We start from the raw sequence: 16,787 nt of genomic DNA, 5'->3' as shown, positions 1-16,787 counted from the left end.
CACTGGCATAAAACTGAGTAACAGAGTGGTGACACAGCCCTATTTTCTGCGATGTGGAGAAGTGGCTTCTTACTGCTCTCAATGTGACCTCTCTGGTTAAGGGGAAAATGAGAGGATATTATTCCCGAAATTGGGCTTGTCGGGAACAGTTCATCAATTCAATTCCTAGTTGCCATTTAATAATTATAAATGCTACTCAGTAGTTGCTTTTTTTTTGATAATTAGGTTTTAAACATTTAAAAAAATGTATTAGTGTGCATTAAAAAGACATTTTTAAAAGCATTTAAAGGGCTATTGTAAGCAAGTTACTAAACTCCATTTCAAACTATCAGAACATTTTGCAGAAACATTTGGTTTTATATTCTACTTCCTGATGCAGATGCTTTTGACACCTCTTGGGAAGACGCCTAGATTTAGATTAGTTATTGGCAAACCCTCAACTAGTTTGGATCAGCACAGATACTTTGACTTCAGTATGGCAATGCCAATTTACTCCAGTGGTTTGGCCTAGTTATCTAATGAGGTTTTTCAAAAACTTCTTTAAATAGTATGAAAAGAAACAACTGAAATCAGTTATGAGTACTGCACTTACCACATGGTGTAGTGATCTGAAAAGACATCATCTGGCTGGAAGATCTCACCATCATAATAGCAAGAGCACTGGGACTTTGGTACACAATCTCCATGCTCATCAATGTATTGCCCGTGTGGACAATAGCAGCCTTCCATGCAGAACTCATTGCAGCCTACATCTGGGTAGGATAGAGATCGGCAGGTCTGGTTGCACGGAGTTCCACACTGCTGGTAAATTTGGCCTTCTGGACAAGTCATTGCTGTTAAATAAAACACATTAATGAAACCACAATGGAAAGACCCACTGTACTCAGTGGGGAACATTTTCACATTAATAGATATACTATATAGGGCTGATCCAAAGCCCATTCAAATTAATGGAAAGTTTTCCACTGAGTCTTCCACTGGCGTCAGCTGACTTTGGACCAGGCTGTAAATGAATAGCTGCCTATTTTTGGATCTGATAACAGCGTGTTTTTTTTTTTTTTTTTCTGATTTACTTTTACTATTAGATCTTTTTATCCTAACAAGGAGATTATTTCAAAAAGAACAGGAAACCCATCAGTGGCACATCAAGGGCCATATCCTGCTGGCGTAACTCATGCAGATAGTTCCACTGAAGTCAATGGAACCACTTGTACAATGTGAGCAAGGTACAGCATCAAGCGGAATCAATAATGAATGTTGGAAAAAGATTCCCACAAATTGGGGGAAAGGGTAATACAAACTGTCTCCAGTTTCTGCTGTTACTTGACTCTAAAAAGGAGTTGTGGGTTTACAAAATCATTATGCTACCTGTACCTTTCCTTCTTTTTCCTTTGTTTTCATAAACAATGTAGTTTAGGGTCAAGATTGCCAAAAATGGGCACCTAAGGTGAGGTTCCTAAATCAATATACATGTGGCATGATTTTCAAAAAATGCTGAGCACTTTTTACAGTCAGACCTCTTCCTCAGGGACCTAACTATGACCTTCAGAGCCTAACTTTGGGGCTCTGCCTTCTAATATCTTAGTCTACTTCTGTAATTATTAGTGTTGATTTGGAGATGTTTCTTGGTTTGTACCTGCATCCAACACGAGGTGGCAGCAATGACAACAAATGTACATGTAGTGAAGTTGTAGCTGCGTCAGTCCTCTCCTTTCCACAAGATCGAGAACAGGCCGCTTTCGGGGTCATACTATTTCTGCTCAAAGGCTGTATTGTTAACTAGGATTTTCAGGAGCATTCGGATTTGTAACAAGCTTATAATGGAAACAGCAGGGTTCAAAGTTGATGTAGGACACTCAGTGGAGCGAGGACAGCAGCTGCAGATCAGACTTTGCAAGCTTCTATCACAACTAAAGCTTAAGTCGAGGGAGTGCAGGAGCCTCCTCAGTGTTCTACCCTGCAGAAGGACCAGACAATCCCAGCCCTTGTATTCCCCAAGCACAAGGCCTTGAAAACTCTATGGCTCCCTCCTGGCTATCAGAGAAACCCCAAAAGGAATAGCAAATGGTTGGGCTATGGCCCCACCCTCTTCCACACCAGCCAATGGAGGTAAGCCAGCACAGGGGCTGGGAGAGCACATGCTGCACTCTGTTAAAGAGTGCAAGGTTGGCCACTGTTTAAAGCTCCTCCCATTCTGCTGTCATGGTATTGCTCCTACCTCAGACACGATACTACTGGGAACTGTCTCTCTGCACCCCATGCTACCAGTCCCAAAGACACAATCTATCTATGTTAGGTACCTATATGGCTCACATTTCCCACTTCAAAGTCTTTAATAGATGAGATGTTGTGGCACAGAGAGGCTACATGACTTGTCCAAGGTCACATAGGAAGTCTGTAGTAGAGCAGGGACTAGAACCCACGTCTCTGAACTCCTAGGCTAGTGCTCTAACCACCATCCTTCCTCTCGTAATAGAGCCCTATGGGGTCCATCAAAGTTCACCAGAGCAATGGGCACCTATTAGAGAGCAAATACTCTGAGGCGTGGCCTGATTCAGCAGTGAAAATAAAAGACACTCTCTTTTATCCCAGTTGCATGGGCCTCTGGCTGCAGTTAACAGCATGGCACTTCCAATTTACACATGAAGGATTTATGTGGGAGCAGCTACTCCGCTGCCCCAGACAGTATAGAATGTGTTAGGGTAGGGGCTGTGAGGCTCCAGCAATAGGGTAAGTGCCTATATCACACTGAACAGTTTAGAGAAACCATAGAATATGTGCTAACTACTTATGCTAAACCATCTGTCCCACCTTCCATTTAGCTGTGACACTCAGAGTACCTTTCCGAGACCTGAAGAAGAGCGCTGAGTGGCTTGAACGCTTGTCTCTCCCACCAACAGACGTTGGTCCAGTAAAAGATATTACCTCACCCACCTTGTCCTTAATATCCTGTGACCGGCATGGCTACAGCTACACCACACTGAACAATTTGACAGACAAAGCTGAGGAGCCCTTTCAAAGGTCTCCATCATTACTAAGGTAGGAGAGTTATGATTGTGATTTACTGTAGAGCTACCATTGGAAAAGGAATTGATTTGGCAAACTAAAGCCTCAGGGAGTTTGAATCCAGACACCCATTTATTTGAGTCTCAGAGTTTGCGATGGTTTAAATAAATGATTCCAGTTTTGCCCCTTTCTAATTATCCAGCACATAGTTACACTCCTTGTTTCTAGTGACTGACAATGCCACAGCTTGTCCTAATTTTAGCTGAGGTACTGTTACACGCCTTAGCGGCACATGCCCTTACTCAGGATTTAAAAGCATCCTCAGTCCTCCACAGTGGCTGCCCAACTGTCCAATGACATGGGCACTTTCCAATTCCACTATGCTGCACCAACAAATGCATCCTTCTTCCCCTAAGAAACTTTTAACAGTAGCAACTAAGATCATGGGAATGCGAGGAAAAATTGACTTTATGCTTTGTAATGTATGCAATTAAACAAATAAACAAACAAAATTTGTTGCCCTGAAAGGTGTGGAAATTGAAACGAAACAGATAGGCATATGTGACCTCTAAAAATGCCTGTTCTAAACTGCAAGAGCTAGTGGCTCTACATCAAAATCCATCCCCAACTTGGGAGCTTCTCTGTTGTCATTTTGACTTTAGGGTGTGCCTTCACCACAGACTTAACTTGGGTGATCGGCAGCCCTGCCTGAACATCTGAGTTAGCCTGACCACTGGATAGGATCAGCCACACCACAAGCCCTCCCCGGGTGTCCTCACTGGTGCTGTGCTCAGCTATCTGTGTCACTAGCGCTTCGGGGGGCACATCACATGGTTCTTTGTGATATCATATATTATATTGAGCCACTCTTATGATTTTTTTCCTGGTGAATTGTGAGAGAGCTTGTCTGTCCTTTAAGATATACATGGGGAACTGTGGAAAGGGCATTGGAGGAGTATCAGCACTCAGCTGGTTTAGCCAGAGTCCTCACGGCAAAATGTGCCCATTACCAGCCTGAGTGAAAGTGGCACCTGAGCTCTAGCCAGGGCCGTCCTTAGGCATATGCTGCTGCATAGGGCACCCAAAAATTTGAGGCACCACCGGGATCATAGGTGGCAACTTCTCATCTTGCTGTGGGGGTTCTCGACCCCCTGCCTCCAATCCAGGCCCTGCCCCCACTCCACCCCTTCCCCCACCCTGACCCTCCTCCATCCCTGTCTGCCTCTTTCCTGCCTCTTCCCTGCTCCTCCCACTCCCTCCAAGAGCTTGAATGCCAGGAATGAGCTGTTCGCAGTGCTCCAGAAGTGCTGGGAGGGAGGGAGGGAGGGAGGGAGAGGAGCTGGTAAAAGCGGGGCTGCCAGTGCGCAAGAGATGCAGGAGGAGGGGATACAGGGGAGAGCTTGGTGCTGGTGGGTGCTCCGCACTCCCACTAACTTTCCCCCCTGGGTGTTCCAGCCTCAGAGCACCCACACACAGAGTCCATGCCTATGAACGGGACAGCAGGTAAGAGTGGGCCAGTTCCCGCACACCCAGAGTGCACTTCAGTCTCCTTACTAGGCAGAAGACGGGGGCCATATTCATTTTGTATTGCTAAGAGCAAGTCGGGCATAGGGGGACCAGTTTAATAATACTGTGTAGCATGGGCGTCGACTTCATGGGTGTTCCAGGGCTGGAGCATACACGGGGAAAAACTGTTGGGTGCTCTGCACCCACCGGCAGCTCCCTGATCCGCCCTCCCACCCTAGTTCACCACCCCCACCTCCTCCCAAGTGTGCCTCCACGTCCTGCTTCTCCCTCCTCCGTCCCTCCCAGCATTTGCGCCGCAAAACAGCTGTTTCGCATGGTAAGCCTAGGAGGGAGGGGGGAGGAGGGGGAATATGGCATGCTTGGGGGAGGAGGTGGGGATGGGGTGGGGATTTGGGGAGGGGTCCAATAGGGACACGGGGTGGAGTTAGGGCGGGGATTTTGGGCAAGAGTGGAGTTGGGGCGGGACCGTGGGTGCGAGTACCCACTGGCGCAGAAAAAAGTTGGTGCCTGTGCTGCATAGGGCCCCATAAATCCTAAGGACAGCCCTAGCTCTATCCCATAGCCCCAGCCAAGCCAGCTAGCCCAGGTTTAAAACACCAGCAAACTCCTTTGAGAGGATTTTGTGTGTAGATCGGACTAGGGTAAGGGTAACACCTTAGTAAGATCCTGGGTTAACTCTGCAGTGCAGACATATTCTTTCACACAGAAATCCCCTCACATAAGTCATGCAACATGGACACTACTGCAGTAAATCTACAGGACAGGAGGTGGGTTGCTCAATGGGTCCCTGAAATCTGCTTGAGAGCCCTGAAGGAGCACTTGGTGACTCACTGGCTGATATACCTCCTCCTTGTAGGGGAGATGTGGTACACAGGGGATGCAAAACCCCATTGTGGACTCCATCTTCCTACACACACCCATGCAGCGCAACTAGTTCTGCTGCTTATCAGGTCTTTTGCATCCACAAAGGGCTATAGGGCCTGGATTTCCCTCTTAGACAAATGAATTAGAATGAAGCCACAAGCATTTTCAATACCTGTATGTTGGATCTGTACGACAGCCTATCATGCAGCATTTAAACAGCCAGAAATGCCATGCTACATTACATCTACTGCTGCCACTGTATTGCTTTAAATTAGACGTGTCCTAACCCCTTTAGACACTTCTGAAAATCCCACCCTATATATCTGTACAGTGTGTAGCACAAAGAGGCCACAGACCACCTGCCACTATTGAACTTCAGATAAAGCAAACTGCTTCTGTCAAGTCATTTGCCTGTGAACCTGTATCTCAGCCACGGAGCAGGGGAGCAGCCACCAGTTCAATACATCTGTCCGTCAGCACAAATTATGCAAACAGTATATTCAAGTCTCAAGCCCATTAAAGGAATGATTGTTCTCCTTCGTGTGACAGGAGATGTCTGGAGCATCAGAATTATCTAATGGGGCGTGATGGATCTGCAGTCAGAGAAATCTGCGCTTGGTGCAGGCACAGAGTGCTCTGTAATGTACAGAGAAGAGGAAGCAGTGCTATACTATTAAAGATTAATTGTGAAAATTGACTTGTTCAATTACAGCAAGAACGATGGTGCATTATCGTTGCTCTCGCTTTCAGCCTCCAGACCAGTGCATTTTTTTTAAAAGGATTTTTATTGAATTACTGTTCCACTCTCTGAACATTTACATAAATTAGGTCAATATTATGAAACCATACAGCCATTTAACATAATCCAGTCTTGTTCCTTCTCTTTCAGTAAATATTATCCAGCCTCCAACAATTGGAATCACTGAACTTTACTGGTCGAGATTGTATCAGCTGGAACGGCAGTGACCTCTCACCTCTCTAGCTTCTACAGTAACTCAGTTTTTCAAATGGCTGCCCCACTCAGCTACTGTTTGGGAAGGAATAATAGACCTGAGTTGAAGTGCAGCCAAGCATGTGGGCTTTTCCCCAAAATCCCTGATTGGCTACTGTTGTTAGGAGTAGAGCTGTTTGGGAAAAAGAAGAAAAGTCTTTTGCAAACATTTATGGAGAAAGTTATTTCTATTTTGTATCAAAATTTCATTTCAATGGAAATTTTCCAACCAACTCTGCCTAATAATGAGATGAGAAAAAGGGAGATTGTGTGTGAAGAATCTGGTAAGAGGCTGGAACAGAAAAAAACACACTGTTGGTCCGTGCATAATCATCTTATTATTTTTGCCACCTGTTTTGCCTGGCCTTTTAAATTGTAAACTCTGTGGGACAGGGGCTGCCATTTATTATGGGTGGGGTTTTCAAACAATCCTAAGGAGAATTCAGCCTTCAGATCCCACTGGCTTTCACTGGAAGTTAGACATTTAAGAGCTGGTGTAGTTTAGAAAATTAGATCAACCCAGCTATGTCATTCAGGGCAGGGGTGTGAAAAATCCATGCCCTCGAGCAGCATAGTTAAACCGACCTAAATCCCTGTGTACACAGCATTAGGTCATCAGAAGAATTCTTCCAATTGATCTAGCTACCACCTCTCTGGGAGATGGATTTACTACAGTGATGGGCGAATCCCTCCCGTCGCTGTATTAAGTGTCTATACTGAAGCGCAGCAATGGAGCAGCTGCACTGCTGCCCCTGTATTGCTTTAAGTGTAGATATTGCCTAACTCCTTTAGATGCCTCTGAAAATCCCACCCTTTATATCTGTACAGTGCATAGCACAGTGGAGAGACAGCCTGCTGGAGGGACTCTGTGCACTACTTCAACAATAATAAATCATCATTGTCATGTCACAGATGTCTCAGCCTCAGGGTCATATTAGAATTAACAGTGGAGACAAAGAGGCCAAAACATGACAGCAAAATAGTACTCACATATCGGAAAAATGTTGCAGACATAATAAGAACTAGCTTGTACCTTTCCCTTGGAACCTGAACTAAAAAGTCTGCTGGAATTCCACTAGGGCCAGAGATCTGATACTGTGGTTAATACTCACAATTCCTTTGGAAGACAACAGGAGTTGAAGTGGTTCGTGCCTCCCAGGATTGGGTCCCAGATAGGAAGTGTCAAAATACAATGAAAGAACCTGTTACTGTAAACTTCATGAGAGACTTTGGATACTGCCCGCCCAAGATATTCAGAACATTTTCAGATAGGCAGCCAAAGTTAGTAGGGAAGTTATCTGAACCAAGCCACCAAATCAGCTGAGGTTTGCTCAATGAGAGATACTTTTCCCTGATGCTGAGCACCTTTTGTGAACAATCAAGCACCCTCAATTTTTAATGGAGTCCAAGACAATTGAGCATGTTCCACATGTCCTGGAGGAAACACTCAGCACCTTGCAGAAATCGGGTCCCTTAACTCCCTCTGCCTCACTGACCTTGCCAAAGGACACCATAGAGTCAATGCAAGAAAGTACTTTGTAGCATTCACTTACAGCAGAAGTCTGGTTCCCGCCACTCAATCAGAACGCCTTTCCTAGCGCATGCAGTGGCATAGGTAGAAACAGTAGTGCACAAGCAATCCTTGCCATCAGAACAGGAGCAAACGTCATAGCGGCAGTTCTTCAGGTATGGAGAAGGGCTAACTTCATGGTGGCAAGGCTCAAATATGGACGACATCAGAACTGAGCAGGAATCTTCAGCATACTTGGCTAAAATGAGAAAATTATTATTCAGACACTTTACACTAAAAGAGCAGCGACTGTAAGTGCTGGATTATTTCCTATTAAATCATAACAGCCCTTAGTTAGCAAAATAGACATAGGAAAACCTCCATTTTCTGTTCTGTTATCACAGGCAGAATTGGTAGCGACACCTGTAAATAAGTTTGCCGGGCACTTCCTGTCATAAGACCTGTTTTCAGCTGCTTATAACTATGCCAGACTTAAACTGTTCAGAATGAATTTTTTCATGAGCCATCCCCTCTCAGCTCGTGTGTGTGACTGGGCTGTGCATGTGCCATCTCCACAGAGTAATTGAACATGCACCATCCTGGAGTTGCAGGGGCTGAGAACAAAACTTCCTGTACAATTAGTATTTCTGGACACCAGGGGCACCAGAATTGACAGCCAAAAAAACCTGTCTCTCCTGTACTCTCAATCCTTCCCCCTGCTGCAGCCCAGGCACTATGGAAGAGGAGGAGGCACCAGCTGCAATACTGGAATGTGGTGGTGGTGGGGAGAGATGGAGTGGGAAGGAAAAGATGGGGGGCAACAGGGTTGCAGGAGCCTGAGGGAGAAAGGGTCAGGACTTGGGGTGGAACAGAGCCAGGAGTCAGTGGGGAAGGAGGAAGGATAGGCATAGAAGAGGAGGGAAGGGAAGCAGGTATCAAGAGATGAGGGAGTGTATAGGAGGAAAGGAGGAGCCTGGGCAACATAGGTGGATAGGGGCAGAGAGGGTGGAGTCAGAAGCGGTGGCAAACAGGAGCAGAGGAGGGCAGAAACAGGCTAGGGGTATAAGGGTCTACAACCACTGGAACACACTCCTCATCAGAACCGGGAATTAAACCTAGGAGTCCTGAGTCTCTATATTTCCCTTCTGTCAGCAAATAGCTGTGAAACCCTCTTGCAAAATGTTTTTCATTCCCCTCTTGTGACTGATCCACATAAAGCATAATAGCCTACTGCTTCTACAAATTAGCTCAAGTCTGTGCTGTAGATCTAATGGTCCAAACCCTCTCAGTGACCCAAGTTTGGCATCAATATGGTTCCATATAATGGAATTTCTGGATTTTCTTGATGCTTTTTTTTTTCAGTTTGTTTGTTTAAATTAGAAAATTAAATTAAAAAAACTACATTATAAAGAACATTATTAAGGTTACAGAATCAAGCCCTCTGAAGTTAGGCAAAGCGAGAAGTCAGGTTTCCCATGTAACTTGAATTCAGCCTCCTTATGTGTACACAGTATGATACAGTTTTTAATTACATGATCACATAGTAATTTTTTCCACAGGACCCCTGCCTCATTCAGTGCATGGAATGAAAGGTGTTTTATTTATTTTACAGACGCTATCGTGATTCTGTTCCCAGTACAAAACAGTTGCACTTCTATGGGATAGAAGATCACAGGTTGTTACACTGTACCATATATTACGTGGAGGTCAGGTTTCAGTACCTAAGCGAGGGTTGAGACTACAGGGGTCGCTGTCTTGTTTTAACAAGTCTTGGCAATCTCCATTGAGCTTCCAGGTATTTCCAAAATCTTCCACAAGGGCTTCCACGAGGCCAGAAGGTGTCAGAAAGTCATCCCCTTCATTGCCATTGAAGTTTCCGCACAGACCACAGATTCTGTCAGTGTACACTGAGGAGAGCTGACAGAAACAAGGGTAGAATGGTTATTCTTCAATATTACTCCACAGTTTCATGGCAGTGTTTTTAATGGACTATAAATTCCTCAAATATACATTAAAGGGGCACCATCAACTTAAAAATCAAACAGTTTTTACATACTTTTTTTTAACAAGTAGTAAAAATGTACACGTAGTAACTTTTTTTAACCAATTGAATTATTTTGACTTAAGTAGAGAAAAAAGTTCCATTTCCCCCCGCCCCATGTATTTACTTTGTGCATTTAACTGCACTAATGTCTAGTCACTTTCATGGTTTTCCTTGAGTAGTTTATTTCCCCTGTCTGTGTTGGTCTTTATGACAGCAACAGCGGAGAGGAAAAGGATTTTTAAATATAGGGGAATGATTGTAATATCACAAAAAACGCCAGGAAGGACAGAGGGGCAGGTCAATAGGAATTGCCAGTGGCCATCAGCATTCATAAAAATGTGGTCTCTAAATGAATATTACATGCAATGCTTGGGGGCTGGCCCAATGGCGAGTGGTACAGTAGCTCCCTGTATGCATAGACTAGACTGCTGCCCCTTGTACCCTAGCTTGGCAGGGGTAAGCAGTGATACAAAAGCAGGCTGAAAAGTGGAATATCTTTCACAGTTATTCCTCTGGCTAATAAAAGATCATTGGTGAAGGGCTTCAAAGGGAAGCCAGTCCTGTTCTCACTCACAACAGCAGCAGGTGAGGGGTACACAGGAAAAATGAAGTCAGAAAGCCCCAAGGAAAGTGAATGTCTAACATTTCTGTAACCAAGGACACTGTCATTCTAATGACTCATGTTCATCTGAAGTTTTATGTATGTTTTGGAAACTGCAGGCCTGGCCTGAAGGGGTCAAATCACAAGCTTTCAGAGGTCACCAGAGGAGTGTTCTTTTGGACGACTGCAGCGGGCATATCCAAACACTGTAACTTTTACCAGAAGTGTTTGCACAAGTCAGTGGGAGTGGATCACTTCCCCCAATTGTCAGAAATATTTGGCAAAAGGTCAGTCCATTTACACCATAAATTAATGCTCCAAAGGCAACAATAATGCTGACTTAGGTACATAAGCGGGAAGGAATTCATAGCAGAACATAATAAAAAAAGACAATGGGAAAAACAGCTAGGACAGTCATTAGCAACAGTTATTACTGTTATGATAAAGGGGTTGAAGCAGAAAATTAGACCTTTTAACAGCTAGGCAAGGAGATGGTCAGGATGTAAAGGTCTGAGACTTGGCAGAAGAGACCACAGATGCAGAGAAAAGCAGGAAATCCTGAGAGGTGCCAGTGGATTCAACTGAATTATCGTCAACCCTAAAACAAACCCTAGGTATTTTGTTATTATACATCTAGACTAGACCGAAACACAAATTGCTGAATCCATATTCTTAAACCCTTCCAGAGCTTTCCCTCCTGTTACAGTGTTTTTTCAATTGCTGAAGCTGTGATGAACCTTTACCTTGAACTAGAATATTAAGCCCACTTTTTATGCTACTATGCAACACTTATCCAGAATTCATGACAGCAAAGATGGGTACAACTCTGTGCTTGTTTTATCATATGAGCTTCATGATGGTTCTGAGACACAGAACCATACTGGGTAGTGTGGAAGGCAAGGAAAAAGAATTTAGCCAGAGCAAGGGTATAGATACACTATGCTCGTGCCGTGAAAGAGCAGATAAAGTGTTAAGTCATGAAACTCTTACACTGATGAGCTCATATTCACACACTTATTCCTGTTGACAACAATGGACCTGCTCACATGAGTAAGTGCTCAGCAATGCAAGAAAAGGATGTGCAATCATCAGGCCCATAATGATGGTGCAGGGGAGCATGGTTAGGACCTGCAGTCAGTACATCTGTTCTACCCTTGTAGGTCGCTCATCTCCAGTGGGCAGCTGAAGTCCAATGTGCACGAGAGCAGTGTCACAGAAACTCCCGCACCCCCATTCTGCCTCATCATGTCCCTGAAAGGATTGAAGAGCTGTGGTCAGCGCTGACTAGCTTCCACCAGTGGTCCTCAGGATGTAACATTCACACGAAGACAGCCTCCTGCATGCGCGTACAGGGTAGTATGATGGGGTTCCCTGGGCTCTCTCCCCATCTTAATCTCCAGGGAAAGGCAGCCATATTTCTGGCCCTTAGAATTAGAGCCCTGTGGGGCACTAGTGTAGAGCCCTGCAGCGGGACTGGAATCCCATGGGTCTTGCAGGACCCGCTGCCATAATAGCAAGATCGGGGAGGAGTGGGATTAAAGAATAGTCCCATACAGGGCTCTACCTTAGAATAAGCACAATATACTGTCCAAGTGTGTACTTTTCATACATAAATAGATTATAAAGATCATCTAGTCTGATCATCTAGTCTGACCTACAGTATAACACAAACCATAGAATTGCCCTGAATTAATTTTTGTTTGAACTAGAGCAGATCTTTTAGAAAAACATCCAATCTTGATTTTAAAATTTCCAGTGATGGAGAATCCACCACAGCCCTTGCTAAATTGTTCCAATGGTTAATTACTCTCATTGTAAAAAATATGCACCTTATTTGAAGTCTGGATTTCTCTAGCTTCAACTCCTACCATCTTGCTGTATGTTTGTTCGCTAAACTGATAAGTCCATTATTAAATATTTGTTCCCCATCTGGGTACTTACAGACTGTAATCAAGTCACCCCTTAACTTTTTCTTTGATAAGCTAAATAGAGTCTCTCACTATAAGGCATGTTTTCCTTGATTCATTCTTGTGCCTCTTCACTGAACCTCTCCAATTTATCAACATCCTTCTTGAACTGTAGACACCAGAACAGGACATGATATTCTAATAGCAGTCGCACCAGTTTCAAATACAGAGATAATACAACCTCCCTATTCCTACTGAAGTTTCCCATTTATGCATACAAGAATCCCATTAGCCCTTTTTAGCCTCAGCATCTCACAGTGGGACCTCATGTTCAGCAGATTATTCACCACAATACCCCAAATCTTTTTTCAGAGTCACTGCTTCCAGGATAGAGTCTCCAGTCCTGTAGGTATGACCTACATTCTTTGTCCTAATTGCATAGATTTACATTTAGCTGTATTTAAATGCATATTGTTTGCTTGAACCCATTTTACCAAGCAATCCAGATCACTTTTTATCAGTGAATAGCCTGCCCTCTTCCTTATTTACCAGTCCTCCAATATTTGTATCATCTGCAAAGTTTATCTAATTTCATGTTTTCTTCCTGGCCACTGATAAAAACATTAAATAGCGTAGGCCAACAACAGATCCTCGCAGGACCCCACTAGAAACACAAGCACCTCACTGATGATTCCCTATTTACAATTACATGTTGAGACCTATCTGTTAGCTCATTTTGATCCATTTAATTTGTGCCATGTTGAATTTGTATCATCCTAGTTTCTTAATCCACATGTCATGTGGCATCAAGTCAAACATCTTAAAGATGTCTAAGTATATTACATCAACACTATTACCTTTATCAATCACACTTCACCATTGTGCTTACGAAGCGGAATCTTGAGAAATTCAATCAGTCTAGTGCAAACTATAAAAGCGTCTTTGCTGGGAATATAAAAGGATTTATTATAGGATTATTGATTAGCCTTATTTTTTGTTGGATGCAACAATAATAATAGCTTTATTAACAATCAGTTGCCTTATACTCCACAATACAAACTTCTCTTTTTACGTTGACCTGGAATGACCGTAAATAATATTCTTAGTAGGAGCAGCATGCTGTATATCCTGTGCAATTAAATTATGTTTTTCCTTGAACATATGAATGATTGTATCCTATGGGCCAAATTCATCTTTCATTTTCACCTATGCAATCCTATTGACTTCAGTGGGAATGGACAAGAGTAAATGAAATCAAAATCCGGCCCATAGGGGTCTGCTGTAATGAAAGCAAAGCTATTCACAGTTAATGGCTACTGTTAGTGCACAGAAAAGAAAGAGAAAAAAAAAACCAAGCTGTTTCTGCGATGCAAATATTTGTTTCTAGAAAACAAAGGGATCAGTATATTGCTCTGAAGGCTGAGAAAGAGAATGGAATTTCTAGCATGCAACACAAGCAATTTCTCACATCAGACAAGAAAGTCTTTGTGTATGTTTGGGTGGGATGAGAGGAGAAAAATCTACCTTCACCAGAAGTTTACCACGGCCATCCCAGTCAATCTGTAAATCTTCCCCATAGGTCAGGCGAACTGAAGACATCATAATGCGCTGGATACGGAGGGCACCTCAAAAACACATCAGGCAAGTTTCAGACAAGAAGGGATGCATTCTGTGATCAGCAAGGAGGATATAATGTCCTCATCACCTATCAGCCCATGAGATGGATCTCAGCAGATATACTTAAGGTTTGTCTACACTATTTTCTTTGCACAAATGTAGTGGAAATGATGCAACTCTTAGTGTAGACATATGGATTTGTACCATTTGATTTACCACAGATACAAACCCAGTACCAACCGGGGCACAAAGACAGTGCTAGTGTAGCACAGCTGCTTACTGGTCCTAGGCTCCCCACAAGGGGCAGAGATAGGCCAAGTGTAGAATATCACCGCTCCCATGATACAGGCCAATGGAGTTGGCACCACACAGCAGGGGAGGTGCAGACTGCACAATGACAAAGTGGGACACACCAATCATGCTCCCCTGGTTGTTGTGCATCACTTTGATACTCCACAGGTATTGTATCCTCTGGTCTGATGCATGTCTGCACTTCTTCTTAGCATGATCTGGGCCTCACAGGCCCCAAAAGCAACACATGTAAGCATCATCTAGACTTATTGGTGAAATCACTGCAGCCCTCTTCTAAAATGTCAAGTTTTGGGGTTGATAAAATGGATACTTGACATTGGTTTTGAATGTCGTGGGCTAGATCCTCAAATAGTCAACAGCAGCATAACCCCATCAACTTCAGTGGAGCAGGGCCAATCTACACCAACTGGGGACCTGGGCACATGCCCAAGAGAACCCAGCAAGATGCAAATTCAATAAAAGGTGATGGTAACTGTATAAAATGCGACTCAGAGTTGGGAATAGGAAACACTCTTTGGGCTAGGCTAAAGCCTGCCTGATAAAGTTGAGAAGAAAGACACCTTCAGGTATGTCTATACTGCATACTAAACCTGGGACTATGGACCCTAGCCTTGTGGACTCAGTGTTTTCAAGCCCGTGCTTGAGTGTCTACACTACATTGTAAACTCAGGTTTAGAATTGCTGGATGCTGGTCTCACAGCCATGCTGACATGTCCATACTGTGCTATGTAGACCTTCTTGACCTGCGTCCACAGTAAAAATGACAAGGCCTGGACCTGAGTCCCAGTGTCTCTGACCCACCTCTAGTAGCATCCTAGGATAGGGTCATGAGTGCTTGCTGACTGGGGCAGACTGATTCTTTGTGGACAGAAGCGGGGCTTGGACTCTCACCTGAAGTAAAGCCTGGGCTCAGTATAATGTGATAGTAATGTGTGGTCTGAATTGTTACATGCCACAAACATACCTTGTGTCAAAGGAATCTGTACATCCTGCCCATTCAGAGAGATGACGCCTCCATGCTTCATTTTGATGATGCTGTTCTCCATGTCCTGGATTCGGACAGAGGCCGAGCGGGTGCATACTGCATCAAGATCATCGGCACACTAAAAAGATGCCAACATTTCCTATGACTGTTAGGATTTCACTTTATCAATGACTCAGCTCCTCCAGCATGTTGGGCCAGAAGCCCTCCTGTGATTTTAATTTTAGTGTCATATCCGTTGCCCATGGAGCTTGGTTTAGTATTTATTTTATTTGGCAGTAATGCAAGGAACCTACTGGCCTGTATCCTGTAAGGCACTGGCTACAGCAGTTAGCATAAGGCATGCGGCCTATGAATGTTGGCACAGACAAATGGCCCAATGGTCACCCCTAAGTTTTGGGGAACTGGGAACAGAATGTTTAAGGGGGAAATTTGTAAATAATGATACCAGGAAACCACAGGACTATGAGCCAACACTAGCTCTTGGATATTTTAGGATAGGAACAACTGCAGATATCTGGTCACAAGAGTGCCATAGCAACAAATTGACATATATGATAATAAGATGAGATCACTACTATCCTAACCTATAGGAGAAGGGCACTCGAACATTAGAAGGGTGAGGAAATACAAATAAGAAGGGAGAAATCCCTGGCGACTATACATGAGGCATAGAGATGTCAGCGTAACATGTTATACAAGTTGTAGCCTAGCCTGTGTACAGGAGGAGAGAGAGGTTACAGGATGATGGCCACTGGTGATGATGAGGAAAGTGATAGTGATGAGGAAGATAACGGATAACATTTCATGTTGTTCTGCCAGGAATGTGAGAGTAGACAGATGTTCAGATGCACATTCTGTATTATTTCTATCTACCTTGCGGGGTTAGAGTGTCTGTGACTTTGCTGAATGAATTAATAAAACTGTTACAAACACAGAAAGGTTCTTAAGGTGTGAGTGTTGCAACTGTGCACACCAGGGTTCCCAGTTGAACAGCAATTTTAATAATATCAGGCCTGATCTTGGGACAAGGAACTGTCAAACCACAGAGGGGTAACTGGGAATTCTTAAGTACTCAGTGTAATTAATACACAATCTATAGATCAGGCTATTCTAAGGCAGCGTCTGTTCTCAGGGCACTAGGAAAGAAGCTATGAGGCCATGACGGCAGGCGTCCTGGTACGCAGGCTGCACTGTGTGATGAAAGAGCCTCTCCTCTTGACTGCTCTGTCCGGTGCGATAATGAGACATGTCAAAAGTCTGTTCAAATGGGGAACTAGAGGCGTGCAGTTCTCATGCTCATCATTTCGGGCGCTGATGTCACTAGTTACGAAGCTGTGGGTAGAACATTCTGCAGATAGGGAATGGTGACTCACTGGCTCCTGTCTTCCCTCATCAGTTTCGAAAGAACAGTTTCAGTGGAAAC

The 16,787-nt window shown here is 44.0% G+C and overlaps 1 protein-coding gene across 1 annotated transcript in view; it reads right to left on the bottom strand.

The window, feature by feature from the left end:
- Nucleotides 1–16,787, bottom strand: part of VWF (von Willebrand factor) — a 239,452-nt gene that overhangs the window by 159,531 nt on the left and 63,134 nt on the right. Inside the window, exons 12-16 of the mRNA XM_032780579.2 lie at nucleotides 15,344–15,482; nucleotides 13,975–14,075; nucleotides 9,620–9,815; nucleotides 7,942–8,157; nucleotides 593–833 (exon numbers count right to left, since the gene is read on the bottom strand). Coding sequence (XP_032636470.1) covers nucleotides 593–833; nucleotides 7,942–8,157; nucleotides 9,620–9,815; nucleotides 13,975–14,075; nucleotides 15,344–15,482 — 893 coding nt within the window. The remainder of the gene's footprint in view (nucleotides 1–592; nucleotides 834–7,941; nucleotides 8,158–9,619; nucleotides 9,816–13,974; nucleotides 14,076–15,343; nucleotides 15,483–16,787) is intronic.

Source organism: Chelonoidis abingdonii, chromosome 1, assembly GCF_003597395.2.
Source record: "Chelonoidis abingdonii isolate Lonesome George chromosome 1, CheloAbing_2.0, whole genome shotgun sequence".
Taxonomy (NCBI): domain Eukaryota; kingdom Metazoa; phylum Chordata; order Testudines; family Testudinidae; genus Chelonoidis; species Chelonoidis abingdonii.
The sequence above is the reverse complement of the archived record's forward strand: the minus strand, read 5'-3'. Positions and strand labels throughout refer to the sequence as shown.